At 61.9% G+C, this 27882-nt stretch overlaps 3 protein-coding genes across 4 annotated transcripts; 1 reads left to right on the top strand and 2 right to left on the bottom strand.

The window, feature by feature from the left end:
- Positions 1-1151: 1151 nt before the first annotated feature.
- Positions 1152-8199, bottom strand: PRDX2 (peroxiredoxin 2). Its single transcript, XM_073318610.1, has 6 exons — positions 8091-8199; positions 5447-5552; positions 4008-4161; positions 2658-2780; positions 1912-2042; positions 1152-1400 (listed from the first exon to the last, which is right to left on the bottom strand). Exons 2-6 carry the CDS (start codon positions 5547-5549, stop codon positions 1315-1317), a joined length of 597 nt encoding a protein of 198 aa, XP_073174711.1. The 5' UTR covers positions 5550-5552; positions 8091-8199; the 3' UTR covers positions 1152-1314.
- A 1206-nt stretch (positions 8200-9405) lies between these two features.
- On the top strand, positions 9406-14092 carry RNASEH2A (ribonuclease H2 subunit A). Of its 2 annotated transcripts, XM_073318809.1 has the most exons (8): positions 9406-9579; positions 10056-10127; positions 10509-10635; positions 10945-11032; positions 11342-11479; positions 11877-11964; positions 12634-12757; positions 13665-14092. In XM_073318809.1, the coding sequence occupies exons 1-8, from the start codon at positions 9453-9455 to the stop codon at positions 13798-13800; spliced, it is 900 nt and encodes a 299-aa protein (XP_073174910.1). In that variant the 5' UTR covers positions 9406-9452; the 3' UTR covers positions 13801-14092. The 2 variants fall into 2 exon arrangements, with proteins under 2 accessions (XP_073174910.1, XP_073174911.1); XM_073318810.1 differs by lacking the exon at positions 11342-11479.
- A 146-nt stretch (positions 14093-14238) lies between these two features.
- On the bottom strand, positions 14239-22737 carry RTBDN (retbindin). Its single transcript, XM_073318539.1, has 6 exons — positions 22640-22737; positions 18638-18805; positions 18153-18252; positions 17371-17499; positions 16722-16830; positions 14239-15843 (listed from the first exon to the last, which is right to left on the bottom strand). Exons 2-6 carry the CDS (start codon positions 18798-18800, stop codon positions 15544-15546), a joined length of 801 nt encoding a protein of 266 aa, XP_073174640.1. The 5' UTR covers positions 18801-18805; positions 22640-22737; the 3' UTR covers positions 14239-15543.
- Between the last annotated feature and the right edge of the window lie 5145 nt (positions 22738-27882).

The following is a 27882-nucleotide window of genomic DNA, read 5'->3' as shown; positions in this document are numbered from 1 at the left end:
GTGACCTACCCAGCCATTGCCCCTACACCCCCTGACTCTACTCTGAGCCACAATGTCCCCATCTCCCTGGCCCCTCTACACAGACAGCTCAGCCCTTAGGAATAGCCCCCAGGGAGGCCAGCTCAGGGTGCAGGAAAAGGGGCCTTTCCCCTGCAAGGGGCCCTGGCTCCCCTCTGGCCTCAGGGAAGCTGCCAGGCCACACTCCCAGGGGCTGATGAAGTCACAGGCAGATCCCAGCTCGCCTCCTCCAGGCCCAGCGCTGGCTGGTGTGGGAGGGGAAGGGACATGTCTGGCTCATGCACCGCTCCTGGCACACAGTGTCTGGGGCTGACCAGGGCAAGGTGCCCCCCCCATTATGTACCAGGGCAGGCTGGAGCCCCCAGCACCAACTGTCAGAGGAAGAGGGTGTCAGGACTCCTGGGTGTGTCCCCCCGGCGTAGTTAGAGCTCTCTGGGGCAGTAGCTGCAAGCCAGGCTGTTGGGGGGCAGGTAGCACCCCCTGCTGGCACAGCACCAGCCTGAATGATGACTGGGCATGGTGGGGGAGTGGCAGAAGCTGGACATGCCTGGAGAGCCCCCTCCTCCCCAAGCAGCAGGGGGCTGGCTTTAAGGGAAGGGAGATGAGCACACTGCTCATAGCAGGAGCTGGGCCCTGCCCCCACCCCCTCTAAGTCCGACACTCCTCAATGCCCCATCCAGCTACCCCCCCCCGCCCCCTGGGATCCCAGCCCCCTCAGAATCTGGCAACCCTGAGCCAGGACCCTCTGGGACCAGGAATCCCTGCTCCTTCCAGCCTGGGGGCAGCTGTGCTGTGAGTGGGGGAGGGAGAGAAGCCAAGAGCCCACAAGGGGTGTCCCCCAGCAGAGAACCCCAGGCCCTTCAGAGTCAGCTGCCCTAATGGGGAGCCAGTTGATGTTCTAGGAGACCTGGATTCGCCTCCCCAGAGCTGGATGCACACCAGGGAGCTAGCTAGATGCAGCCAACAGCACCACCTAGTGGTGCAAAGTGCTACAGCACCCACTGGCACCAAGAGACATCTGGGGTCGATCAGAGGTTGACTGGATCCCCAGGGCTTGGATAGGACACCCCCCCCACCCCCAGCAGGGTTGCCCCGACCCCCCCCCCCCCATTCAGGATCAGAGACAAGCCAGCTCCTTTTCAAACAAACCCTTTTACTTTAGGTCACAAGCATCTTCTCGGATTCCCCCTACCCCAAAATATCCCCATCCAATGGGTGGGGTGGGGCAGAGGGAGGGGCTCCTTCACAGTAGACCTGATTCTCGGTCAGCTGCTGCTGCTGCCCCCCCCCCCCGGCTCAGTGCTGCTTGGCAAAGTAGTCCTTGCTGTCCTTCACTGTGGGCTTGATGGTGTCGCTCCCAGGTTGCCAGCCTGCTGGGCACACTGGAGAAAGTGGGGGTGGGGGGGGTTAGGAGACCAGAGGCAGGAGCTTTGTATTCCCCCCCGCCCCCTGCCCTTTGCAGATGGGGAAACTGAGGCAGAGTACAGAAAACCTGGGTTTGATGCCAAGTCCTAGGCTGGTGCTGTAACCACTAGGCAACCCTTCCCCTCCAGCTTGGAGGTCTGCCCAAGGCTGGATGGAGCAAGCACTGTAGGTCCATGCATGGGGCTCTACCCCACCTCTCCTGCCTGGCATGGGGGTGGGCGTGTGCATGCGTCTCTAACCCTTCAAGAGAAACCTCCTAGTACAAGCAGAGTCTGCAGCCAGCTGGAAACAGCTGGGATTGAGAGCCCCCCCACCACTTTGCCCCCCAGGAACAAACTCAGACCTGCTGTCCCACCCCGTCTAGATACACTGCTGCACTTGGGCCCTGCCTTCCCCCTAACCTGGGGTTGGCCTTTACCCTGCCCCCCCCCCCCAAGAGCTCCCCCCGTGAGCTGGGCCCAGCCTCACCTTCCCCATGCGTGTCCGTGTACTGGAATGCCTGCACCAGGCGCAGCACCTCCTGCACCGAGCGCCCCACCGGCAGGTCGTTGGCTGTGATCTGGCGCAGGACACCCTTGCTGTCGATGATAAACAGGCCCCTGCGGGGGGAGGAGGGAGAGGGATCACACCCCAGTGGGAACCAATGGGGGGGTGCACCCCCCCAGCCCAGATCTGTCACGGTGGGGATCCCAGGGGATCATGGAGCCTGCAGCCTTCCCCCCATGGGATGTGGGGCACCCCCACCCGACACCTGGATGCTCAGAGCCAGCTGTTGCTTAGTGGAGACACCCAGAGATTCAGTGGGGTGGGGAGTACATCAGCTCCATAGATTGGAAATCTCTAGCCTCAGTCAGGGCAAGACTGGCTGTGGGGATACCAGAGTGACACCCTCAGCCTGGCATCCCATGGGGCTCCTTCCACCCCCCCCATATACCCACCCTGGTGTTCCCCACACACTGCCCCAGCTCCCCAGTCAGCGTCCCGTTCGCCAGATGCACCCACCCTTCACCAGCCATGGGGGTGGGGGTGTCGTTCGACATTAGCTGGCACTGCTGTGAAGTTAAGGGGCAGAACTCCAATGGGGCCCCAAAACTGCCACAGGGAGACTGGAGTGGGGACCTCAGCACAAGTGACCACCATTCCCCCCACCCCCACCCCCAGCCAGAGCAGACCCCAGAAGCTCACACACAAGGGCAGTCAGTCAACCCCCACACCTGTAGGCGATTCCCTCATCCTCCTTCAGCACCCCATAGTCCATGGCCATGCTGCGGGTGAGATCTGACAGCAGAGGGATCTTTATGGTGCCCAGCCCCCCCTCCTTCCGCGGGGTGTTGACCCTACAGGGAGACAAGAGGGTTAGTCTCATGCTGTGGTATGCCCCTAATCCCAGCCACAGGGACCCCACATCTAGATCTGTCCCCCCGGCACCACCTCCCACCCAGGGAATGAGGCCACCTGGCCCTAGTGCATCAGGCCCTGTCTCCCACTCAGGGGGCCCATGGGGCAGACCCCAGCCTGCAGCAGCATGGCTCTCATCCTGGCTTGCAGCATCGGGGGCTGGGGGGCAGCTGGTCCAGCCAGACTCCCACAGAGCTGCTAGTGAGGGGGGGGAATTTCCCCTCCTCCCACAAACCACCAGAAGACAGACACCCAGGTTAGACACTAAATCAGAGGATCTGATACAGTGCTCAGACTGGGGGGGCATGCTGATGAGAGCCCTATTCTGGAAGGGGGAGAGAAGAACACCCCCACCCTAGAAGATCATGCCAGTTTAGCCATCCACTCCCCACCCCCCGTGGCTAGGGGTGATAAGGCTTCTCTCAGAGTGTGCCCAGATAAAGCCAGTAGGGGCCCACCCTGCCCCACCCCTCTGGGACAGCTGGTAATGTCTGCTGGATTCTAGCCCAGTGTCTTCCCCACAGCAAGGGAGGGATGGGCCCCACCCCTGCCCCCTATCTAACCAGGGAGCATGGGGCTTTTTGATAGCTTGTGAGGCATTGGAACTGGTCTGTGGGGAGATTCCAACCCCTGGCACCCAGGGGCTCTGACCCCTCCCCTCCCTAGAGGCCTGGTACCAGGTCCAGATGGGTTAAGGGACTAGACAGGCAGGCTTCCCAGCCCCCCCCGCCCCCCCAGGTTTTGCTCCAGATCTCATGTACCGATTGCATTGGGGCATCTGGGGCAGAGCAAGCCAGCAGCGCCAGGCCTCTTGTGTAGGGCTGGCAAGATCCTGACCTCACACCCATCACAAGTGGAGAGCAGAGGGGTGTCTAGAGGGCATTTTGGTCACTGGCCTGAGACATTGTCACATGCTGTGGGTCTCAGTCTCCTTCCAGGTGGAAACCATGGTTCCTGATGCATTAGCTTGGGTTGCAATCATAGCAATGTCTCATTCCCTGCCCCCCTGAGCCAGCTTCTCCCCACCCCACCCCTAGGGCCAGATCAGAGATGGGCCCCCCAACCCTGCCAGTCCCCACAGCCCAGGGCTGGATCGGAGCTGGCACCCCCTAGAGGGCGGCGAGACCTCACCCATGTCCCCCTCCTGCCCCCTGCCCCCCCCGCACCAGGCCAGGTGGGTGAAGTGCGAGTCCACAGAGGCCCCCAGGACTTCACAGCGCAGCTTGCGGAAAGCCTCGGCGTGCTCGCTGAAGGCGATGATCTCGGTGGGGCAGACGAAGGTGAAGTCCAGTGGGTAGAAGAACAGCACCACGTACTTGCCTGGGGGATGGGAGGGGGAGAGAACCAGTCAGCAGGGGGAGCTGCCATAGGATGGGGTGTCAAGAGGTGGAGCCATGGGCAGAGACCCAAGTCCCCCCCAGACCCAGTTGCATGGCTGGAGGCCTTGCTTGCCAGCCAGCTGATCTGGTTACAGCGTCTCCCCCAGGAGGCACTGGGAATGTCCCCCTCAAGCCCAGGCTCAGCCAATCGCAAGCCAGCCGATTGGATTATACACAGGGTCCCCATTTATCTTTTAAAGAGACAGCACTGCACACTTGCCTGCCCAGAGGCAGGATGGTAAAACTGCAAGGTCCCCCTCTCTCCACAGGACCTTAATCCTGCCCCACAAGGGACCCCCCCCACACTTCCTTTAGGGCAGGGGTGGGCAAACTTTTTGGTCTAAGGGCCACATCTGGGTATGGAAATTGTATGGCAGGCCATGAAGGCTCAGAAAATTGGGGTTGGGGTGTGGGAGGGGAGTGCGGGCTCTGGGGTGGGGCCAGAAATGAGGAGTTCAGGGTGTGGGAAGGAGGCTCCAGGCTGGGGCACAGGGTGAGGGGTTGGGGTGCAGGAGGGTGCTCTGGGCTGGGACTGAGGTGCTCAGAGGGGGATCAGGGCTAGGGCAGGGGTTGGGGTGCAGGAGGGGGTCAGGGGAGCAGGCTCCAGGTGGCGCTTACCTCAAGTGGCTCCTGGAAGCTGTGGCGTGTCCCCGCTGTGGCTCCTATGCGGAGGCGCGGCAGGCAGCTCTGCAGGCTGCCCCGTCCGCAGGCACCGCCTCTACAGCTCCTATTGACTGCAGTTCCTGGCCAATGGGAGCTGCAGAGCTGGCGCTTGGGGCAGGGGCAGCATATGGAGCCCCCTGGCTGTAGGAGCTGGGGGGGGGAATATGCTGATGCTTCCAGGAATCACATGCAGCCACAGCACACGCAGAGTGGGGCAAGCCCCGGACCCTGCTCCCCAACGGGAGCTCAAGGGCTGGATTAAAATGTCTGAAGCACTGGATGTGGCCCCTGGGCCAGGTTTGCCCACCCCTGCCCTAGAGGTGGTGACCCTGTTCCCCATGCAGGCAGACGCCCCTGTAGAGTGCCCCCAGTATTCCCAGCATTCGCTCATGCGCAGAACATCCAGCTAATCCAGTACCAGCAGGGGGCGCTGCGGGGAGCAGGGCAGGAGCACTGGCTATGGGGGGAGCTCCCAGCAGCCCCACTCCCAGTGTCTGGGGAAGCTGTAAAGACCTCCCTATTAGCACAGGCTCAGTGCAGAGCCGTCAGCAGGTTCCTCTCACCTCTGTAGTCGGAAAGTTTGATCTCTTTGAAGGCTCCGTCCACCACGGCCATGGCGTGGAAGCCTGGGGCTGGCTTGCCGATGTGAGCGTTACCAGAAGCCATGTCCTGCAAGAGAAGCTGGGGCTCAGGACAGGTGGCACTAGTTAGCGGGTCTGGCCAGCAACTGTGAGGAGTTTCTCCCGTTCTCTGCAGGAAGCAACACTGCACAGGGGCAGCTTGGAGATGGACCAGATGAGCTGGCAGGGGGGCCCTGACTTCCAGGAGGTCTCACTGCACCAGTGCCTGGATTTCTGAGACGATACCAGCTTCCAGACCAGTCCCAATCTCAACTCCCCCTTCCAGCCCACCCCAATCATCTTCCCAGCGCTGGTCTGCATGAGCAGACAATCCCAGCTCCGAGCCCCCAGTCACAGAAGCATCACTCACATCTCACAGCTCAGAGCACACTAGCTATTCTGGGTTGGCACTGGGAATGCTAGACCCAGCGGGCACCCCACTCCCCGGCACAGGTACAACCCAGGGACTGCCAAGCTAATGCAGGCTAGAGAGATCTTTGGGGGAGGGCAAAAGGCTGGTGGCATCTCCTCCCCATGTGCAGCCAGGCACAGCTGTGCTAGTGTGAACCCACCAATCAATCACAATTAACCAGCTCACCCCTCTTACAGCTTGCATACAGGAGGCTATTTTGCACACACAAAGCACTTTTCATTCCCAAAATCGTGCAAACCAACACCACTAATCGGTGATTCCACAAACTGGGTCAGTGCAAAGCTGGGGATAGGGAACCCAAGAGTTCCGACTCCTAGCCCCCTAAGCACTAGACCCCTCTCCCTTCCCACAGCTGGGGACAGAACCTAGGAGTCCTGCCTCCCAGCACCCCACACCGACAGCATTAAAAGTAACAGTCCTGCTCTCAATCTATTCTATCTGAAAGTGCAAGGAAAGGACCCCCAAAGCTCCCATTATTTGGAGCAGACCTTGTCTCATTTCGGCTCAGAGACCTGAAAAACATATGGCTTTGCTGCGGGATGAGGCCGGCTAAGCCGGCGGGGAAGAGATATGGGCTAGCAAGAATTTTATTGGGGTTTTCTTCTGTGGCTGTACCTCACCAAGCCTGGGGGGCCCCCGCTCGCTACCATGACAGACCAACAGATACCACAAGCAAGAGTGCGGAGCCGTTGCAGGACATGCAACTCTGCTGGGGGGGGGGTTCCTTCAGATAAGAACCACCCTACTCGGGGTGGGCAGAATGGCCCCAAAGGATACCAAGCAATAGGGAGTTCCCCCAGTGACACTAGGGCAAAAAGCACTCTCTCCCCCTGCATTGTGAGCCGCCACCCCAGAGGCAGCCCCACTGCAAGGTAGCTGGCACGGCATCCGGGATTTGCCATCATGGGGCAAGCTCGCGGTCAGCACAAGAGTCTTTAGAGCTGAAGGCAGGTTATGGTCTAAAGACCTGGGTTCTGTCCCCGGCTGGCCTGGTGAGTTACCTTGGGCAAGTCACTTTCAGCTTCATGCCTTGGTTTCCCCTCCTGCCCTTTGTCCTGTAATCTCCTCAGGGCAGGGACCACTTCTCACTCGGTGTCTGTGGCGCACCGGACACAACAGGCTCTTAAAGCCACCTTAGCAGAAGAAGCGGGGGCCACCTCCCAGCAAAGGGGCATATAAAAATAACAGGCCTCCAGCTGCCATTTTCACTAGCCACCTGAAGTCGCTCGGTTCCCTGCCCCCTTAGAAGCTTCGCCTAACCGTCCAGAAGCAGGACACAGGGGAAACTCACTGGACAAAACCCAAGCATGAATTAAGACCCACAAGCCAAGTCACCTCTGTGCTCCCATCTGGAGAGTCCTTAACGGCACAAAGCGAAGGCGAAATGCTCCCACCGCAGGGAGGGGAGGCAGCGGGGAATTAGCAGCCTAGAATTCACCCAGCTAGGGCCCCACTGATGGATCAGCCCCTCTTCCAGCCCCCCCAATTGTTTCCGGGGGGGGGAACAGAGACACTCTGCCATAGTTTCTTCCCTATGCAGCCACTTGAGAAAGTTGCACATTCCCCAGCTCTCCGGTGTCAGCCCACCGGCACCACCCAGGAAAACCCTGATGCACCCTTACAGCGGTTGGCACCTGCTGGAAGAAGTGAGGAGCTGGTACGTAAGTGAGGGCCAGAGAGGGGCCCAGGGCGATTCAGGATCCACGCCCCCCCCCCGCAGTTGCTTTCGAAGCCACGAAGCAGGGAGCCGCCAGGGCACGCGAGACAGTGAAACATGGAGGCTGCAGCCTAGGTCAGGGCCCTCCAAACATAGGAGCAGAGACCGGGGGGGGGGGGGGGGGGATGAGGAGGACGAAAGGCCCCTTTAGCATTGCCAGGCCCTGGCTGGAAACAATACCCCGCCTGGCTCCTCCTGCGGGATTTGCACGAGGGCTACAGGAACCCAGAGCCGACATCTACCGCTGAAGGCAGCGATTCCAGGGGGGGCCCAGTCACCTTCCCCACTCCGAGCAGCCACTTTGCAAAAGAGACGCTCCCTCCTGCATGTGGCTGCTCCAGGCCCGGGGGCTGGAAATGCCCCCCCGCTCCAGGGCCCACAAAAGCAAACCCGGCCTGCAATGCACAACCAGGAGCGTGCAACACAAAAGCACCCACCTCGTCGCTGCGCCCTACCACAGCAAAGACACCCTCGACCTCCGCGGCGCGTGCACAGCTCGCGGCCCGCCTGCAGCCGGGTCTTATAGCCGCCCCCTCCACGCCCCCGTCCGGGCTGGGCTGCTCCATTTGGAGCAGAGAGAGGGGGGAGGTGAAGACGAGAGAGATAAAGCCAGGGGTGGGGCAGGGCTTAGACCTCCAAGGGGACTCCCCGCATTGCACGTGGAGGGCGAGGTTCGGGGGGGCCCCCTAGCATTGCACAGAGGTGAGCGGGGTTATGGGCTCTCTCTGCCTTGCACAGAGGGGGGACAGGGCCATGTATGGGGACCCCTGCGTTGCAGACGGGGGCGGGGCTATGGGCCCCCCCAGCATTGCACATGGGGGGGTGGGGCTAACCCTCCCGTGCTCCCCGTTACAGTGCAGGCCAGGTGGGGTTGCAATGCTGCCCTGGAGGAACCCCACAGCCCAGGAGGGGGAGGCTCCCTAGGGGTCTGGGGCCAAGCTTTGGACCGAGCTGGGTTTATTTATTTATCACTCATGACTCTGCTGAGTCCGTTTGTTTATGGGGAATTTCACCCCAGCCCCTGTGCCTCAGTTTCCCCACTGGTGCAATGATCCCAAGCCTTTGAGACTTCCAGAGGGTCGGCGGAGCTGGGGAATTAGAGCATAATTGTTAGGACTGTCCCCTAGGGTTTGTTTATGGCTTTATGAATGGCCTTGTGATGCACAGGATTTTACCCACGTACATGCCCCTGAGCCCACAGAACCCCCACCAAACACATGATCCCCCCCTAAGTTACCACCACATACAGCCCCCCCCCCTTCACTCCTAAATGCTACCCCGTGCCACGCACAACCACAGGTTGGGGATGTGGGAAGCAGAGGGACATGGATAGGGCCTTTCCCCTCCAAGGGACATGAGCTCTGATCCAATCCCAGGGACTTCAGAGCCTGGCTCTTAGAGACTCCTAATGGGATCTGTGGAGCTCGGGGAGGGGTCCCAAGTTGGGCCCCACAATCAGTGGCTGCTCTTAGAAAGTGGCGATGAATGACTAATTCCAAGCTAATGCAATGAATCTGGTGTAAATGGACCCAGGAGTCCTGACACACACACAAGGCAGGGGCAGAACCCAGGAGTCTTGCCCCCCACCCACCAACCTCTTCCTGCTCTAACCACTGGACCCCATTCCCCTCCTAGAGCTGGGATAGAACCCAGGAGACCTCACCTCTGACCCCCCCCAACCCCAGAGCTCAAGCATGGGGCTGCCCCTCCCCTAGAACTACAACTCCCAGGTGTCTGTGCGAGGCCGGCCCCGCCCCCTGGGCCGGGCTCGGGGCCTCGCGCTCGCCCGCGCGCGGAACATGGAGCTGGGGGAGTTCGAGCGGGATAACGCGGGCAGCTGCCGCCTGGGCTCCCCCGTGCCCGAGCTGTGCCGGGCCGGGCCCTGCTGCCTGGGCATCGATGAGGCCGGCCGGGGGCCCGTGCTGGGTACGGGGGGGGACCCCCCGCATTGCAAGGGGAGACCCCCCAGCATTGCACAGAGTAGGGACCCCCCCAGCGTTGCTTAGGGGTGGGGATAGGAGGCCCCCCATACTGAATGATAGGGGTAGGGCCCTCCCTGTCTGTGCTCCTGAAGGGGGAGCCCCTGGTACAGTGAGGAGGGGGTGATGGGTGGGGGAGCACAAGGCATCTCACAGGATCCCCCCCCAACTCCCTGCCAGGGAGGTGGGTCCACCCGCCCTGGGGGAGAAGAGCTTGGAGCCCTGTAGCTGGCAGGGGGGTTAGACAGGCCCTGCCCAGTTACCCCTCTCCACATAGTGCGGGCAGGGCTGATTTCCCCACCCCCCGGTGCTGTGGGTGGGAGTTGCGGAGTAGGAGGCTCTTGCACCAGCTGGATCGGGCTCGGCTGCCCCCCCATCTGTGCCCTTGCCCCCCGCCATATGTGCCTCTGTCTCCCCGTCCAGGTCCCATGGTCTATGGTGTTTGCTACTGCCCGCTGGCAAAGCAGGAGGAGCTGGGAGCTCTGAAGATGGCCGGTAAGGACAAGGGCATCGTGGGGGTGGGGGGCTCAACTTCCACCCGGGCCTCCTGTGATTTCCCCCCCGCCAGAGAAGGGGCCCAGGGATCTCAGTGAGGGGGGTCAGGGGGTGGAATTCCAGAGTTCTGGGACTGACAGAGCAACTGCAGAGAGATGGGGGGGGGTCAGGAGAACTGAGGCTTGGGGAATGGGGGAGGCAGGGGGGATATGGATCTCCGTGGGGGGAGCAAAGTGGGGACAGGGGATAGGGACAGCAGTGGGGAAGGGCCCCACAGAGGGAATGCTGGATCATGAGGGGGCCCCCCCCAAGATCTCGAGGAAGACCGAGGCTTCCTCTGGTGGCCAACCCTAGTGTCATCCCCCCCCGTCCGCCCCCCAGACTCGAAGACACTGACGGAGGCCGAGCGGGAGCAGCTGTTTGGGACACTGGACGGGGCCAGGGACTTCGTCGGCTGGGCCCTGCACATCCTCTCTCCCAACCTCATCTCCACCAGCATGCAGCAGCGGTGAGAGCCCCAGGGAACTCGATTCGCACGGGGGTCACAGGTACCCCCTAGTGGGGAAAGGCCCTGTGTCCCATTTCCCCCCTGAGCCAGCCAGCCCCCCAGCCTGGGGCCGAATCAGCCAGCGCTCCCTAGAGGGGAAAGGCTATGTGTCCCCCTTCCCCGCTCCTGTTAACCCTAGGAGCCAGATCGCTGGGTGGGTGAGGCAGCTGGAGAGTTTCTAGGGGGTTGCTCTGTGTCTGTGCAACGCCTGGCACAGTGGGGCCCAGGTCTCTGGCTGGTAAATACTAACCCCTCTCCTCTCCCGGCCAGGGCGAAATACAACCTCAATGCCCTGTCCCACGACACAGCCATCGGGCTGATACAGCACGTGCTGGACGCGGGAGTGCATGTGGCAGAGGTGAGCCGGCTGCAGTTTTCCCCCGCATCTCAGTTTCTCTGTGGGGCAGATTTCTGTCCACGGGGTGCCCCGATCACAGACTCAGCCAGGGTTGGCAAAGGGGACCACTGTGGGCATAGTGCTAACAGGCACCCTTGCTCCCCCCACTTCCAGCCAGCCTCCCCGTGCCTCAGTTTCTCTATACGGCAACAGGGCAGCTGCCTCCCCATGTGGTGCCCTGATCCCAGCACAAGGTGTAGCGGGGGAGGGTGGGAGGGGATCTGACACCACCCCCCCACACCTCTTGCGGGGTCCCCCCAACCCTGGCAGGTCTTCGTGGACACGGTGGGGCCAGCGGAGAAGTACCAGGAGAAGCTAAAACGGCATTTTCCGGAGCTCGAGGTGACTGTGAGGCCGAAGGCCGATTCCCTCTTCCCCATCGTCAGCGCAGCCAGCATCTGTGCCAAGGTGAGCCTCTGGGGTCCCCCCTCTTCAGGGGGCCTGGTGGGGGACGGGCTGGATCTTACTGTGTGCTTAGGAGTCACCAGGCTCCCTGGAGCAATGGACCAGGGCGGGTTTGTGGAATATGGAGACACCCCAGCTTCACTTACCGTCCTGTTATTGGGATCTCCTGGGTGAATTAATAAGGGGGTTCCATTGGGTGTCCCTCAATCGGCTCCACACTAGCAGATTCATCCTCACTTCCTATCCCAAATGCTGCACGGCAGTTCGACAGCTCTTGCGCCCCTCCCCAGAGGCGGCTGCATCTCAGCCCCGGGCGACAGATCCCTGTCAAAACAGCCCAGCGCTAGGAGACCATGTTCCTAGAGGCGCCGCCCCAAGCCAACTCCTGATGTGTTGGCAGGTGGCGCGGGATCGTGCTGTGAAGAACTGGACGTTCCTGGAGGATCTGGGGGACGTGAGCGTGGAGTATGGGTCTGGGTACCCCAATGGTAAATGGACCCCCCTTCCCCCCTGTGTAATTCTCAGGGGCAGTGATAGGTCTGACCACAACGTGGAGCTATTTGCATATATAGGAGCTGAAGATAAACCGAGGCTGCCCCATGGGCCCATCTAGCCCGGTATCCTGCCTTCCACCCGGTTCCTAGATTGCACCGACTCCGTCTCTCACCCAGCTCCTACTGGCCAGCTGTGTTTGGTTTCACGCACCAGAGGGCGCATGTGACCTGGGATCTGCTCCCGTCTTTCACTGGATCCTCCCGCCCTGGCTCTTGCATTGCCTAGGGGTGCGGGCTGTGGTGCCAGGCTTCGAGCCCCCTCCCAGCCCCTTGGGCTTCCTTTAACCCCCTCAGCTGCATCAGGCTGGATTTCTGATCTGCCTTCCAGAGACCGAGACGGAAGCTAAGTGACGTGCTGAGGGCATGGGGGATGGCAGTGGTGGAACTGGGGATAGAAGCCAGGAGTCCAGGCTCCCAGCCCCCCTGCTCTAACCACTAGACTCCCCCACCCTCCCAGAGCCAGGGATAGAACCCAGGAGTCCTGACTGGTTTGAAAGCTGGCAGGTACCCCCGTTTGCAGTCAGGGAGGTGGGGCTGGTGCATTTAGCCCCCTCCCTGACTCTCATCTCTCCCCCACCCCTCCCCCCACTCCCTGGCCCCCAGATCCCAAGACCAAGGAGTGGCTGGCGCAGTGCCTGGACCCTGTGTTCGGGTACCCCCAGTTCGTGCGCTTCAGCTGGAGCACGGCCCAGACCATCCTGGAGAGCAAGGCAGTGCCCGTGCGCTGGTAGGTGAGGGGGGGCCGGGACAGGACTGAGGGTACCAATCTGTTAGATCCCTGCAAGGGGCCTGACCTCAGTCTGACCCCCACTTGGCATTGATGGGCCCGAACAAGCTCCCGCGGGCGCCGTCCATAGCAGCTCAGAAGAGCCGGCTCTGATGCCAAGCGACAGCCCTGCCACCCCCGATTATGCCCCGGCTGCCACCAGGGCCCTGCTGGGGGGAAGGGCAGCACCGCATGCTGCTAACGGGGCCCTTCTGCTGACCTCCCCCCGGCATGCGTGGAGGGTGCTGGGCGCAGCTCCTCTCCCCCTCTGGGGTCCCCTCGCCACCCACTGGCTCATCCTGCACCCGTGTGTGGGATTGGGGAGCCCAGGGGGCTGTACTGAGAGCAGCATGGTTCAGTGCCTCCCAGGCCTGGCCCCTCCCCTTCCCAGGTATGACCTTGGCAGCTGGGTGTGGATCCATCCCGAGGGGAGAGAGGGCAGAGGAGATGGGGGGGTTATGGGACTCTGCACCCCCTCAGACGCGGGGGGTCCACCGTGGGCGTAGAGGGGCTCAGAGGGGCCCTGCCTCATGCTGTTTCATTATCTTCCTGTGCCGGGTCACAGCCCCCACATCCCACCCCAGAGGTGGCTGCATCTCAGCCCTGGGTGAGGGATCCCTGTATAAACAGCCCCTGCGCCCCACCCCAGAGGTGGTCACATCTCGGCGCCAGGCAAGGGGTCCCTAGATACATCCGTCCGGAGTAGACACCAGCTGAGCCCAGCACACCTGCTGGCTCTACCCATCCCACCTCTTTCCGCTTGATCTGGCGCCTACCTCCGCCCTGGCACCCTGTGTGTGTGTGTTGGAGAGAGCTGAGCGTTAACGGGGGGTGCCAGGGCCCCGTTAACTTCTTATTCCCTCCCCAGGGACGACAGTGAGGACGACCCTGCTCAGAAGGGCACCCGCTCCGTCCTGTCCTTCTTTGCCCGCAAAGAGTCCTCCAAGCACCAGCCCCACCGCTTCTTCCACGAGCGCAAACTGGACACAGTGACTGGGCTGTAGTGGGCACCGGGGGCGGAGGACTGGCCCCATGCCCCCCCTCAGCCCCATGGCCCCCTCAAGTCGGCCCAGCTTGACATAGAGCGAGAACTTTCGACTCACAGTGTCTGGGGTTGTATTTAATCGTGGTGCCAGCTGATCTGAGCCCCCCTCTCCAGGGGCTGGGAGGAGCCCAGCCATAAAAGGGGCTTTTAGGAACCAGCTGCCCCAGTCTCGCCGGCGCCTCCTTGCTGTGGATTTTCCACCCACAGTGAATCCCCCCCCCCAATTCATTTTAGTTAATAAAACATTTTGAAACATCTCTGGAGTTTGTAATAGGTGTGTTTCTCCCCTCCGCCCCCAATGCGGTGTGTCCCGCTGTGTCCCTGAGCCCTGCAGCCACCTCTGCGGTGGAGTTGACTAGAAAAAAGGGGAGGGGCCAAAAAAATCCCATGGACCAAATTTGAAAGGTTTTTATTTTAGTTTATTTCTTTCCACAGTTTCATCTGCTTTTCAAACAGCATTTTTCCCTTGTAATCCCAGGTCTGGGGAGCAAATGGACAAGTAAGGGGCAGGGGTGGCCCCGTGGGAACTGATGCTCAGAGCAAGGGGGTTGAGTCCAGGGGTGGGGTATATTTCAGAAGGTTTGGGGCTGCTTTGAGGGGGGGCTGGCTTAAAACACTGGCACGATCTTCCCCCTACACCGCCGATTCCCCTTCTCCCCCTGCAGGGGGGGCAGATCCTTGCTTTGAGACAGAAGCCTCTGGCTCCCTGGGCTCTTGCAGTGTGGAATGAGTGTCCATGGTTTGCCCCACCAATCTGTCTGCACAGCGCCCCCTACTGCTGTGCTGGGGCCCTGAGGTCAGCACAGACTGCTCGGGGAGAGAGCCCCCACCTCGCAGCCCAGCGTCCCCTAGCGCTGTCCTGGGTGGGCATGCGGTCACCCTGCCCAGCTAAATTCCCGCCCGCTAGCCGCAGCAAAGACATGGCAGGTTCTGTCTACACTAGCGTGTGAGGGGTTGCAACAAGCTTTAGCGTGCAGGCTAGGTGCAAACGCTGTTGCTTGGGCTGAGTGGAATCGACAGAGGGGGGCCCCTACAGAGTGTCCCCGAGCCTGGCATTGGGGTCAGCAGTGACTAGTGGGGAGAGCGCCCTCTGCTGCCCCCATGGTGTCAGTGGGCTCTTTGTCACCCCCTGCTGTCTGACTCTCGTAGAGCAGTTAAGGAGTCGGCCCAGCATGAAGCAAATGGACCTGGCTTATCATCAGCTCCTCCGTGTCAAGGGGTTGATCCCCGTTGGTGGGGGGTGTCAACCTGGAACCTGCGCACCATCCTCCCTTGCCCCTGAGCCTTTGGCCAGCAGCCACTCCAGGTCCTGGCCTGCACGAGAGAGCCGAGCCACTACACTGAGTTACTCTCAGGTGTCCCCACTCTGTGCCTCAGTTTCCCCCCTGTAGTATAGCAAGAGGATAATACAGCTGCATCCCTATGTGACTGGGGCATGGGGGGAGCTGGTGGCGAGCAGGGATGCCCTCTCTGGGAAGTTGGGTGCTTGGGGAGTCGGAAGCTAACACCCCTTTGAGCTAGGCCCTATGGCTGCGGTGGGAGGAGGGCTATGTGGGTCCCCCCCTCCTGTAGGTGGCTGGATGGGGTGCAAGAGGAGCTAGAGAAGCAGTCACAGTTTGCGTGGGGGGGACAGTCAGGGGTTTGCATAGATTACAAGCATTTCCCGCCCCCCCCCCCAACACCTGGTGTGGGAGGAGCTCTCCTAGGGAGTGGGGGAGCTGGGGTGGGAGGGGCCAGCGGCTCTAGAGCCGCTCCCGCTCCCCTCCACGTCCTCCATGAAGACTGAGCGCTTGCGCAGGCCGTGCCGGAGGAGGCCGCTGGCCGGGCAGGGCCCCCGGGGGCTGCCGGCTTTGGTGGAGTCAGGCTCCTCCGAGCTGTCCCCGTCCTCGGGCAACGGGTCGGTGTCGGAGCCTGTCAGGCTCAGGCAGGGGCAGGGCTCCTGGGCGGCCACGAAGGAGTCGCCCCAGATGTTCTCGCAGAGCTCCCTGCCATCCCGGTACATCTGGGGGGCAGAGAGAGGGGAGAGGTTAGGGGGTGAGACCTGGGGCCTTTCCCCTCTAGGGGGCGCTGGCTCCAATCCAGCCCCAGGGCAGGGGAACTGGCTGGCTCAGGGGGGTGGGGAATGGGGCATGGGGCCTTTCCCCTCTAGGGGGTGCCACTCGGATCCAGGGCAGGGGGAGGACAGGTTGAGTCTCAGACCAAATCCCTCTGCCAGTCTCGGAGCACAGAGAGGGCAGGGACGCTCATTCTCCGTCCCCAAGTACAGGTGCTGGGCCTGATGGGCACCCCCTTTGTGGTGGGGGCTGCCAGGCAGGGGGCCCTGCCAGCGTTTGCAGCTTTGCTGCCCCCGGCAGGCACTAGCTGGCTCAGTGTCTGGGAGCCGCATGTGGGCCAAGGCAGCAGCCTGTTGGGCTGGGCGCGGGGAGATCTCCTGGCGATGGCTGGGGTGGTGCCAGCTGCTGGCAGCTCCCCCCCCAGCCCCCTGAGCTGCTGCCCAGGCTGTGGGCACATGGGGATCAGGAGTGGGGATCTCTATCCCCCCGCCCAATTCACCCAGCCCCCTCTATCCATCCCAAGTAGGACAGCACCCTGCGGGTTTGTCCCTCTGAGCCAGGCAGCACCCCGCCCTGGGGCTGGATCGGCGCCGGCGCCCTCTAGAGGGGAGAGGCCCCGTGTCCCATTGCATGCCAGGAGTTGGACGGGTCTCAGCCCAGCTCTGAGGTGTCTGTGCTACAGAATCCGCCCTGCCCAGTTGGTGCCAACCCAGCAGCCTGAGCAGGGCAGCTCAGCCACGGAGTCCCAGTCCCCCACTTCCCCCCCCCCGGCCTTCCCCCAGCAGGGCTGAGCCAACCCCCTCCCCCAGCAGCAGAGCCCCCTCACCTGGCTGTAGGGCACACAGTCCCGGCTGCAGTTGTTTCCCTGGGGACCCCACTGCCAGTCACTCACCCAGTTGCGGGCACAAGTCAGGTCATCCTTGCAGGCTTCATACCTGGTGGGGGGGGAGGGGTGAGAAGGGGGAACAGGAGAATTGAGACAGACTACGGGGCTGTTCAGCTGGGGTGTTCCAGGGCCAATCTATCCCTGTATTGCCCCACATCAGACCCCAGGGTCCATCCAGCCCAGTAGCCCAGCTTTGCTGCTGCACTCCAGCTCCTTGCAGCAGGGAGTTCCACCAGTCCATTGGGCTGCATTAAAGGGGCAGTTCCCCACAGGTGGGAGAGACCTTCCGACCAGCCCATCCTGGAGCTTGTCATGGGGCCTGGATTCTCTTTTCCCCTTGGCCATTGCTGCCTGGAGTCACAGGTGAATTCACACCCTCCCTAGGAATAGCCTGGCTCCCAGCCCCTCCCCCTACCAACCACTAGACCCTGCTTCCCTCCCAGAGCCAGGGATAGACCCAGGGGTCCTGGCTCCCCCTCCCTTCTAACCGCTGGGCCCCACTCCCCTCCCAGAGCCAGGGATAGAACCCAGGAGTCCCAGTTCCCAGCCCCCTCTGCTCTAACCCGGCCAGGAAGGTGCATTGACTTACCACGCCTCACAGAAGCTCAGGCAGAGGGGCACCTCCAGGACAGCTGTGGGGCGCTGGGGGTGGGGCCAGCGGGCGGCGCTGGGGGAGCAGCGGTAGAAGCATTCAACCCTCTGGAGGTAGCGCTTGCACCTGGGGAGGGAGAGCGGGGAGAGGGGGCATTAGAGTGGGGAGGCCCACAGTGGTTGCACCTTGAGCCGCGCACTGGCAGGATGCTGCAGGGAGTGGGGCAGGGGCTCAGCAGGGGGCGCTATCCCCCAAGCAGGCAGCGCTGGCCCCAATGCCCCAGGGCGGCACTAGGGGGCGCTATCCCCCAAGCAGACAGCGCTGGCCCCAATGCCCCAGGGCGGCACTAGGGGGCGCTATCCCCCAAGCAGACAGCGCTGGCCCCAATGCCCCAGGGCGGCACTAGGGGGCGCTATCCCCCAAGCAGGCAGCGCTGGCCCCAATGCCCCAGGGCGGCACTAGGGGGCACTGTGCTGCAGGGAGTGGGGCGGGGGCACTAGGGGGCGCTCTGCCCTGCTGGTCCCATCTGTTTAGGTTGGGCTATAACTTAGGTCTTTGTGTAACCCTCGGCTTCTAGGCTAGAATTTCAAACTGAGTGTGTGTCATCATCCACCACCAGGGCACTGCTGCGGGGAAGCTCAGAGTCAGGGGAAACAAGACATGGGCATGGCACTGCTGCAGGGAAGCTCACAGCTGGGGGATAGCTGGGTGCTAGCAGGGCACTGCTGCGGGGAAGCTCACAGCCGAGGCAGGCAGAGGGCGGGGTCAGGCAGTCCTACCTGGGGCTGAGGCTCCTGCAGCGATTCCAGGAGATGTCATTGACCTTGGCGAGTGGGGCGCTGGAGATCTCCTGGGCCACTTTGGGGGAGCAGCAGGCGTCTGGGAAGAGACCGTCCATCAGCGCCACCCTTGACTCCTCACCCAGGGCCCTGACCCCCCACTGACCCGGCTCCCCAGGGCAGGGCCTGGCATGTGAGGGGTGCTGGGCCCTTCTCGTTCTCCAAAGCACAGGGATCCCCAGCAACACGGGGGCAAAGCTACTGCTCACTGGGGTCTAGTGGATAGAGCGAGGGGTGGGCTGTGGAGTCAGGTCTTCTAGCCCCAGCTCTGGGAGGGGAGTGGGGTCTAGTGGTTAGAGCAGGGGGGCTGGGACTGGAGAACCCACCTGCTCTGACCCAGTTTCGTCCTCCCCAAACCTCGGATTTTGTGGCCTACCCGCTGCACACCCCACCCCATCCCAGGCCACCCCATGCCCATCACTCACTGGCAGCGTAGAGCTGGCAAACGCCCAGCTGCCCCTCGGGGCTAGGGGCCACCTTGTGCTTCCCTCCAGCCAGGCAGCGGCTGTCCAGGCCCCCAGCGCCTCCGCACAGCATGGCCAGCACCCAGCCGATGGCCAGTGCCCACACGCTGCCCCCACCACTCATGGCACCTGGGAACAGAATCAAAGCAGGGGGGGTTGGTCAGAAGGGAAAGACTGGGGGCTCCCCCGGTAGCCTGCCCCTGAACCGGACAGACCGGCCTGCCCTGGGGGGTGGGAGTGGGGTTAGGAGGGGGATGGGTTGGGGACGGTGGGGGGGACAGTAAGGCTGGCTGTGGGGGTTGGGAGGTCCCCACTCTGGGACCAGCTTGGCTTGGGGAAGGGCAGGGGTAATACTGAGTCCAGGGAGGGGGGGAGGCAGTGTACAGTGCTGTCTCTCTCTACCTCCCCACCCCCTGCCCCATCTGGGTCTCTCTCTGACAGCCCAAGTCCCCTCTGGCACGGCTCCTTTGGGCATTATTCAGCACCCACAGGGCTGGAGACTGGGGGCTGCTGACGCTCAGCAGGGACAGTCAGTCGTTGACCCCCAGCCGCTTTGCCCTCTGGCACTGGGCTGGCTGGGAAGCTGCACAGAGTCCTTCCTGACCCCTGCAGTGATCAGTGCCCTGGAGCATCACAGTGACTGACCAGAATTTCCCCAGTAACCATAGACCATCCCCTAGGCCAGGAAAGGATCCAACCAGCCTCAGTCCTCACATCTAAGCTCTCACTGGCTGCCCTAGCCCCTGGGCTCTATCTCTGCTGTAATTCCCACTATGCTGGATGAACTGCATCTTTCCAGGGTCTACTTGACTTCCAGTGGAGACTATATCAGGGGTTGGAGCAGGGGAGGCTGTGAGCCAGGACTCCTGGGTTCCAGCCTCAGATCCTTCCTTGGCAGAGGGGCTCATTCCTGTGGGTGACGTTAGACCCTCATCCCCTGCAAGGAGCTGGGCGGCTCACATGCTGGGGAAGGTGCCTTGGGAGAGGCTCAGTGCATCTGATCCATGCCCCCTAATTGGATTTGAATTAAAGACCTGACTCTAAGTTGGACTTGGCAGCTTCTGCCCCCAAGGCCCAAGGTGACTCCTACTTACAGAGCCAGATCCTGCCTTCCCCAGCGAATTAGGCCGACGGGGTGAAATTAGACAAGACAGGTATGGGGGGGGGCACCTGGCTCTGGCAGCATCCTCCCCACTGGGAGATCAGATTTCCCCCCCCCCACACACACACACCCCGTGTTGCTTGCCTAGGAGAAACCCAACTCCCTGCTCTCCCCAAGGGCAGCTGGTAAAAGTGCAGCTAGGGACCAAACCCAACCTGGCTTCCAGCCCCTGCTGTAACCACTAGACCCCGCTCCCCTCATTCCAGAGCAGGAAACGGAACCCAGGAGACCTGGCTCCCCAGCTCCCCCTGCTCTAACCACTAGACCCTGCTCCCCTCATCCCAGAGCTCGGGAAAGAACCCAGGAGTCCTGGCTCTGAGTCACATCAGAAAGGACTGGTTTTCCTTCCCAGAAGGACAAATGCCTGCATGGGTGGGGGAGGGGTGCCATGTTACCAGCCCCAGCAATGTGTCGCCCCCCCTCCAAAAAAACCACGAGAAATTTAGAAAAACCAGGGAGTCATTTTTTGACCTGGGGGGGTAGGTTGAGTCTTTGGGGAGTTGCATTTTCCTGCTTTTCGTTGGCAGCGTGAGGGCTGGATTCTGGCTTTTGAGGAAAACAAACAGGAGCAGAGTGCCCCCCCGCCCCCCCAGGAGCTGGGGCTTGCAGGAAGAGGACGAGGCTCCGAGCCGTACTGCACACCGTGCCGGAGTCAGCATCTCTCTGCTCCTGTCCTGACCCCCGGAACCGCCGGTGAACGGGAATTATTGACACACCCCTCGGGTGGCACTTTTGGTTTTGTTCTGTTTTTTTAAACTGATACAATTTCAGCCAAGTCAGGGTCCCATTATGGTGTGTGCGGCCTTAGCATTAGCAGCATTACGATAGCACCTGGAGACCCCCCCCCCCCACGATCAGGGCCCCATTGTGCCGGGCGCTGCAGACATCTCTGAGGCAGTCCCTGCCCCAAGCTGATCTCAGTCTAACTAGACCAAGGAAGGATCATTATCCCCAGTCAGATGGGGGAAACTGAGGCACAAGGCAATCAAAGGATTGACCCCAGGAGCCAGGACTCCTGACTGCTAGTCCCAGTGAGGAGTGGTGTCTAGTAGTTAGAGTGAGGAGGGGCAGGGCTGTGAGTCAGGACTCCTGGGTTCTATCCCCAGCTCGGGAAGGGGGAATGGTTTAGTGGTTAGAGCTGGGGGCCAGGAGAGCAAAGGAGGAGAGCCAGCAGGTGCTATTGAGAGCTAACAGCCTCCCTCCTTCCTGTCTCCCCCACCCCCCAGGTCCTGCTGGGAGCCAGTGGGGGCCAGGCAAGTTGCATGTGACTATGTAGAGACAATTTCTCCACCTGGGGCTGGAGGGACCATTTCCCCGCCCCCCCCCCCCCCCCCCCCGCCCCCGGCAGGTTACTCCCGGATCATCTACTAGGGCATTTCTTGCACCTTCCTATGAAGCAGCTGGACTTGGGCCCTGCAATTGATAGGGTAAGGGGCTGGATGGGCCCAGGTCTGATCTGGGGCAGCAATCCCATCTGAGCCCCCCTGAGGAGCCCCCTCACCCAGGCAGCACCATGCTCACACGGCCCCAAGGACCATAGATCAAACCGCTCAATCTAGAGCAGCCTTTCGACAGGCTCCAGCGGCTGATTGTGCCCCGGCTGCAGCGGGGTGCAAAGAGTGGAAGCAGGAGGCCTGGATTCTATCCCCTGCTCTGCAAGGGGAGGGAGGTCTAGTGGTTAGAGCAGAGGACCAACAAGCAGGACTCCTAGAATGCGGCGCCCTGAAGTGGGCCCAGGACTCACAGGGGCTGAGCAGAGCCAGACAGTGACCCCCCCCCGTGTCTCGCTAACGCACCCCGGAGGGTGCTCGCCACCTTTGCAACTGGAACCACTTCCGGCTGTTGACTCATAGTCAGTTTGTGACCCACTGTAACACCAGCCCCTGTTCAGCCCTGCTACCCCCTAGGCCGCTCGTCCCCACTGTGCAATTGTGAACCAAGCACTTTGCAGGCATCTTGGTTGCATTTGAAGGGGGTGGGGCTGGCAGTCAGTTCTATTTCCAGTTCTGGGTGGGGAGTGGGACCTGGTGGGTTAGAGCAGGGGGAACTGGAAGTCAGGACGCCTGGGTTCCCTGCCGAGCTGTGCTGCACGACTTTTGGGGAGTCATTTCCCTACTCCGTGCCCCCCTTTCCTCATGTGTCAAATGCTTTCTGCAGCCCTCTCAGCACTCAAGGTGCCCTACGGCAGCCGCTCCCGGCCTTTCCAGACCACCCGCCCCCTTTCAGGAGCCTGATTGGCCTCACGTACCCCAAGTTTCACCTCACCTAAAAACCACTTGCTTACAGAATCAGACATCAGAATACAAGTGCCCCAGCCAGACCATTACTGAGCAACTGCCGACTTTCTCCTTTTAACCAGATGGTGGTAAAATCAATCCACTGGGACAGAAATATCCTGCTTCCATTTCCGTGGCTAGTCTGTCCAGCGGTAGAAACAAAGCATTGTCCTGTGTACTGACTGGGCCAGTTTCATGTCCCCTGTTATAAACCTGGCAGGGCTCCCCGGACCCCTGGCTGAGAACTGGGGCACTGCCGGGGAGCTGAGTGGCGGTGGTGGGGGGGTTATAGAGGAAGGAAACTGAGGCAGGGAGAAATTAAAGTGACTGGTCCCAGCTCCCAGGGGAACCCTGTGCTAGAACAGGGCTCTGAACCCAGGAGTCCTGACACCCCAGCCAGCTCCTTAACCTCCCCCCCAAGTCACGATTTCCATAGCCCTGAAATCACGCTTTCTCCCCCCAATAAAATCAAAGCCACCACCCCTCGATGGGGCAGGACCTTCTCCCCTGCCCCCCCCCACTCACCCCAAACTCTCCGCTGCTTTGATTTACCCGGCAGCTCTTCCGCCGGGGCGAGGTTTTCCTTCTCCTGCTCTGGACCCGTCTGGCTTTGACCCGGGTGGGGAGGGAGCCCGGCTGCCGGGGGAGGGGTAGATGGGGGGGGGCGGAGTGAATCGAGGACGGGGGGTGGAGTGAATAGTTCTTCAGGTGATTTCAAACTTGCGACCCACGGGAGGGACAGAGTCCGGTTCTCACTCCGTGTGCCTGATTCTCTCCCTCCCCCACCCAAGCCGTGCCCCCCCCAAGTTATAGGGGCGGCCTGCGCTAGCAAGGAGCTGAACTCCGTGACCCAGGAGCCCCCCTTATAGCCCCATGTTCTGATGTGATAACCCCCCACCCGCACAGCAGCCGCTGGGATTTCTATGGGGGGTGGAGCCCCCCATCTCCACTTCCCAGCCCCCCCGGCCACGGGCGACTCTCAGGGGCAGAACCAAGCCCGCAGGATTGGGGGCGTCGGGCTCCTCTGCGTCTGCAGCGCCCCAGAGTGGATGTGTTACCGCCAGGGGATGGGGGACCCCCGCACCCCCTTTTCCCTAGTGGCTGCAGGAGGGTGGAACTGGGCCACCAGACCCCGCCCCCCGCGCCTGCTATAATAAACCAGGGGGGAAATCGACCCTCCCCACCCCACCCCTTGTGCCTACCTGGGCTGGCTGCTGGATTGGGGGGTCTTGCCTGGGTGACCGGGGGGGCGATCTCCCCCCTTCTTCCACCCCACTGCCGCCGCTGGGCAGGGGAGCGGCGCCTCAGCTCGCCTCCTCCTGCTCCGGCTGCTGCAAAGCAAATCCCTGCAGCAGCCGCTCGCCCGCCGGAGCGGCGCTGGGGTGAATCCGGAGTTGCCCGCGTCACACTGGTGTACGCCCGGGAGGGGCTGTGGGGGGCGCTCTGTCTCTCCCGCTCCTTCCTCCCACATCACATCGTCTGGGGCCTGCTCTGGGCCGGGCCCAGGGAGGGACGTGGTCAGCTGATGTAAATTAACAAGGCAAATCCGGGGGAAGCTTCCATCAGGTTTTTCCCCAGGGCCAAAAACTGCCCCAGGCGGGGACGTGACCCAGCGTGCGCGGGAGGGGCCGGGCTCGGGCCAGTGTTTGAAGCATGAATCCCTCCAGCTGGGAACGTTGCACGGGTAATGGCGAGCGACTCTTTCCGTGGGAGCCCCCTAAAGCCAATGTCTTGCGCTCCCCCCGGTGGTCGGGCAGGACGCAGCTTATTCGCCTGGCGCTGAGATGCAGCCACCTCTGGGGTGGGTGCGGGGGCCCGTTTATACAGGGGTTTCTCAGCCAGTGCTGTGATGCAGCTGTCTCTGGGGTGGGGCATGGCGGCTATTTAACAGTGAAATGCCAGCCTGTATCCAACTGAACCAGCAGGGGGTGCTGGTTAGGGAGGCATCCTGGAGACAGGCACACAGGGCTTTCTCACTGCCACAATCTCCTTCCCCATGTGCCTGGGGCATGGGCCACCCTGGCACAGACGGAAGGGGAATGCCCTCCACCAGTGCATCCAGGGAAGTAGGGGACCCTGAGACCCCCATCTTACTCCCCGCACACACACCACATGAGGTGATCTCTGGGTTCCTTCTGCCCTTGTAATGGTGATTAACTCCCCCTTGTCTTTTCGGGTCCCCCGGGGATCACTGGGGGCTGCATGGCCCACCCGAGGAGCTGCCTTCCAGCCATGGAGTCTGATTTGCAAGGGAGTCTCCAGGGGGGACGAGTCAGGGATCAGCACAGACAGACGGACGGACAGCCCCAGCCCCAGGGTGGGACCTTGCAGCCCGAGCTGCGTAACTTACAAAGCCAGAACCTGCCTGTCACGGAGTCCCTGGGCGATGCTCTGGAACTGCTCCCCATGAAGCCAGTCAGGACTCTGGGGCAGTCGCCTTTCTGGGAGCAGCCTGTCTTCAGGACACACAGCTCACCCGGCTTCCACCTTCCTGGGTCTGACCTCGGAGCATTCAGCATCCTCTGCCCCTCCGTGCGCTTCCCCCAGTGAGTCCACTCAGGCGGGGCTCCTGGGGAAGCCAGAGGGTCCTGCACCCCAACTCCGCAGTCAGACGTGACTCTCAGCCAGCCAGTAAAACAGAAGGTTTATTAGACGACAGGGACATGGTCTAACACAGAGCTTGTAGGTGCAGAGAACGGGACCCCTCAGCTGGGTCCATTTTGGGGGCAGTGAGCCAGACAACCACGTCTGCCCTTCACTCCATGTCCCAGCCAGCCCCAAACTGAAAACCCCCTCCAGCCCCTCCTCCCCTGGGCTTTGTTCCTTTCCTGGGCCAGGTGGTCACCTGATTCCTTTGTTCTCCAACCCTTCAGCTTTCACCTTGCAGGGGGGGAAGGGCCCAGGCCATCAGTTGCCAGGAAACAGGGTGTCGGCCATTCTCTGTGTCCAGACCCCCTGCACACACCGGCCCTCTAGGGCTCTGCAATGATCATACACCCTTACCCCACCACCTAGATACTTAAGAACTGCATAGGGGAAACTGAGGCACCCCCACAATATTCGGAGAACACATTAAGAACAGGCCCACTTCGTCACACTGCCCCAGTCCGAGCCACTGGGCCACAATGGTTTTGGAAGAGCCTTTTGGTTCAATGCACTAACCCTCACCCCACCACATGGGGACTCCTGGCTCTGGGAGGGGCGTGAGGTCTAGTGGTTAGAGTGGGGTGGGGTGGGGTGGGATGGGGGTGCTGGGATGAGAGTCAGGACTCCTGTGTCCTGCTCAAGCTCTGGCAGGGGCATGGCTAAAGCCCCGTGTGGCCTTGAGCCCAGTGGCCTTTCTGGGAGCTGCCGGGCACTGGGGGGCCCTGGCTGCGGATCACTACTGCCACCTAGTGGGCTGCGTGCTCTGGTGGGTGCCAGGCTCTGGGGTGCCCATGGCGGGGGCAGGAGTTGTGTCCTACATGTGCCATGACGGAACAATCCCAGCCTGCACTTCAGGGGTCCCCAGGGCAGCTCTGGGGACATGGCCACTACACCTGAGATAGGGCAGGAGCCGCATCCCCCCACGTTACGGGTGGGTTAAATGGCTCTTGTGTTGGGGGTGAAAGTGGGACTCGAGAACACATGGGACTGGGAGGCAGGTTCCTGGGGTCTGCTCTGAGTCAGGGAGAGGGACTCAAGTCTCCTGGGTTCAATTATGAGATCGGATAAGAGAGTGGAGTCTAGTGGTTAGAGCAGGGGAGGCTGGGAGTCAGGACTCCTGGGTTCTCTGCTGAGCTCTGGGAGCGGAGTGGAGTCTAGTGGTAGGGACAGAGGAACACAAAACCAGGTTTCCCAGGTTCTGCTTCAGGGCTGAGTCACAGTGAGTCTGAGTCTCATGCCCTTGCTCCATGCCTCAGTTTCCCCAATGGGATCCATAGCTGGGCAGGGCTAGCAAACTGCATGGTATTACCAGGGCTTTGCCAACGGCTGTTTGGCATAGGCTGGGGGAAATTGCTCCTTCTGTCCTCCATGGCCGCAGGGTTGGCCCATGCCCTGGGGACCGGGGCTCTGCCTGGCTTGCTCCAGACAGGTGTCTTCACTGCTGTGACCTCAGTGCTCCCGGCAGGGAATTGACCTCCACTAAGCGCCGGATGGGATTAGCAGGTAGGGGTTAGGGGCCGCTGTGGGTAGGGGAATTAGACCAGCTTCTGCCATCTGGCTGGGGCCAGCACCTGAGGGCGTGGGCCCAAGGCAAGGGCCTTCACCTGTTCTGGATTGTCAGCGAGCAGGCAAAAGCTGGGTTCATGGGCTGCCTTCTCCCGCGGCCCAGCCCCGCCCTTGCTTTAAGCCACTAGGACCCCCCTCCCCTCCCAGAGCCAGAAATAGAACCCAGGAGTCCTGCCTCCCTCCCCGTCCCCCGTCCCTTGCGCTCGCCGTGGGGACTGAACAGAAGTTCTTGAAGCAGAAGTGTCAGAGAACCCCGGTCCCCCAGGCTGTAGTACAGGGACTGGCCACTAGAGAGCGACAGAGCCCCGCGGCATTTCTGTGGGGCCCACCAATATTTCACGTGTCCCCAGGGATGATTCTTAAAGTGCTGTGTCTGGAAGGGGCCCAGCGGGGGTGGGGGGAGGTCCGGCCTCTGAGCGGCTCCGCTGTTCGCACCCCCGGGCCCAGAAACACAGCGCGGTGGGGTCTTTCCACCCCGGCAGCCCGGGGGAGGCGAGAGAACCCAGGAGTCCGGCCCTTGTATCGCTCCCAGCCCCCGTCCTTCAGCACCAGCACCATGGACAGCGCAGGGTCCAGAGCAGGGCATGTCCCGCCGCTGTGACTGGCTGCAACTGTGTGTGTGGGTGTGAGCGTGTTACATGCCTCTCCCTCCTCTGCCTGTCCCAGGCCCTCCCTCTCCATCACCCCGGGCAGAGTTCTGGGCTGTGGCGGCCTCCTCCCAAGCTAACCCTGCCACTGCCCGCGTCCGGGTGGGAACACGCGTCACCCAGGCTCGCACGCCAGGCTCGCACGCTCGCCGTGCACCCTGGCCCAGGTCTGCTCTCTGCCCCATCCGGTAACCGGTCTTCTGGAAGTGACCCTGTTACTGGGCCCACGTGGTTCCGGGGGGCAGGCCCATGGCCTCCAAGACTCCGAGATTGGGCCTTCTGCATCAGTGGCCCCGTTTCTCTCTCCCTCTCTGTGGCTCCCTGCACACCATCCGTTACCGCACACCACGGCCACTCCCTCGTCACACACCAGTGCACACAAACACAGCTTCACGCGCCCACACTCCCCGCCACCAGTCAGACACCTGCCCCTGCAGGCAACACCCCCCCACACCCACACACAGACACCCGCCTCCAGGCCCTGCTCTGCCGGCTGGGCCCAGCCCTAGCTATTGATTTCCTTTAACTGCCCCATTAGGCTGTGGATCGCCCTGGCCGCCCATCAAGTGCAGTTACGGCGCTGGCCCAGCCTATCGACCCGATGCTGCCTGGCCGTCCGTGCTGAGGCTGGTGCAGGACGGGGCCGGGCGCTGGCCCAAGCCACGAACTGCCCTGGAGACCAGACGCCACCCGTCACCCCCGACAGCTGCCTGCGCCAATCGCCGCGGAGACCAGAGTCACCCCGGGCTTGCGTCTCCCCAGAACCCAGGCCCCATGTTGATGGATCTACTTGACGATGAGAGTCCCATGGTCTCCAACCCCCCCGGCAGCAGGCGACCCACCTTTGCAAATCTCCCTGGCTTACAAAAACTACCAGGGGATTGTTACGGGCCAGGCCCTCCGCTTTAC

This window comes from Lepidochelys kempii, chromosome 20 (genome assembly GCF_965140285.1).
Source record: "Lepidochelys kempii isolate rLepKem1 chromosome 20, rLepKem1.hap1, whole genome shotgun sequence".
Classification (NCBI taxonomy): Eukaryota; Metazoa; Chordata; order Testudines; family Cheloniidae; genus Lepidochelys; species Lepidochelys kempii.
This window is presented reverse-complemented; position numbering and strand designations above follow the sequence as displayed.

Bases quoted from the DNA above. Each gene is read 5' to 3' on its own strand.
- RNASEH2A (XM_073318809.1), top strand. From the start codon at position 9,453: ATGGAGCTGGGGGAGTTCGAGCGGGATAACGCGGGCAGCTGCCGCCTG. The intron at 10,128-10,508 runs GTAAGGACAAGG...TCCGCCCCCCAG, and splicing joins GGGAGCTCTGAAGATGGCCG to ACTCGAAGACACTGACGGAG. The intron at 11,965-12,633 runs GTAAATGGACCC...CCTGGCCCCCAG, and splicing joins TGGGTCTGGGTACCCCAATG to ATCCCAAGACCAAGGAGTGG.
- PRDX2 (XM_073318610.1), bottom strand. From the start codon at position 5,549: ATGGCTTCTGGTAACGCTCACATCGGCAAGCCAGCCCCAGGCTTCCAC. The intron at 2,781-4,007 runs GTGCGGGGGGGG...GTCTCCCTGTAG, and splicing joins CACTTCACCCACCTGGCCTG to GGTCAACACCCCGCGGAAGG. The intron at 2,043-2,657 runs GTGTGGGGGTTG...CTCCCCCCGCAG, and splicing joins GATGAGGGAATCGCCTACAG to GGGCCTGTTTATCATCGACA.
- RTBDN (XM_073318539.1), bottom strand. From the start codon at position 18,800: ATGAGTGGTGGGGGCAGCGTGTGGGCACTGGCCATCGGCTGGGTGCTG. The intron at 16,831-17,370 runs GTAAGTCAATGC...CCCCCCCACCAG, and splicing joins CTGAGCTTCTGTGAGGCGTG to GTATGAAGCCTGCAAGGATG. The intron at 15,844-16,721 runs GTGAGGGGGCTC...TCTGCCCCCCAG, and splicing joins ACTGTGTGCCCTACAGCCAG to ATGTACCGGGATGGCAGGGA.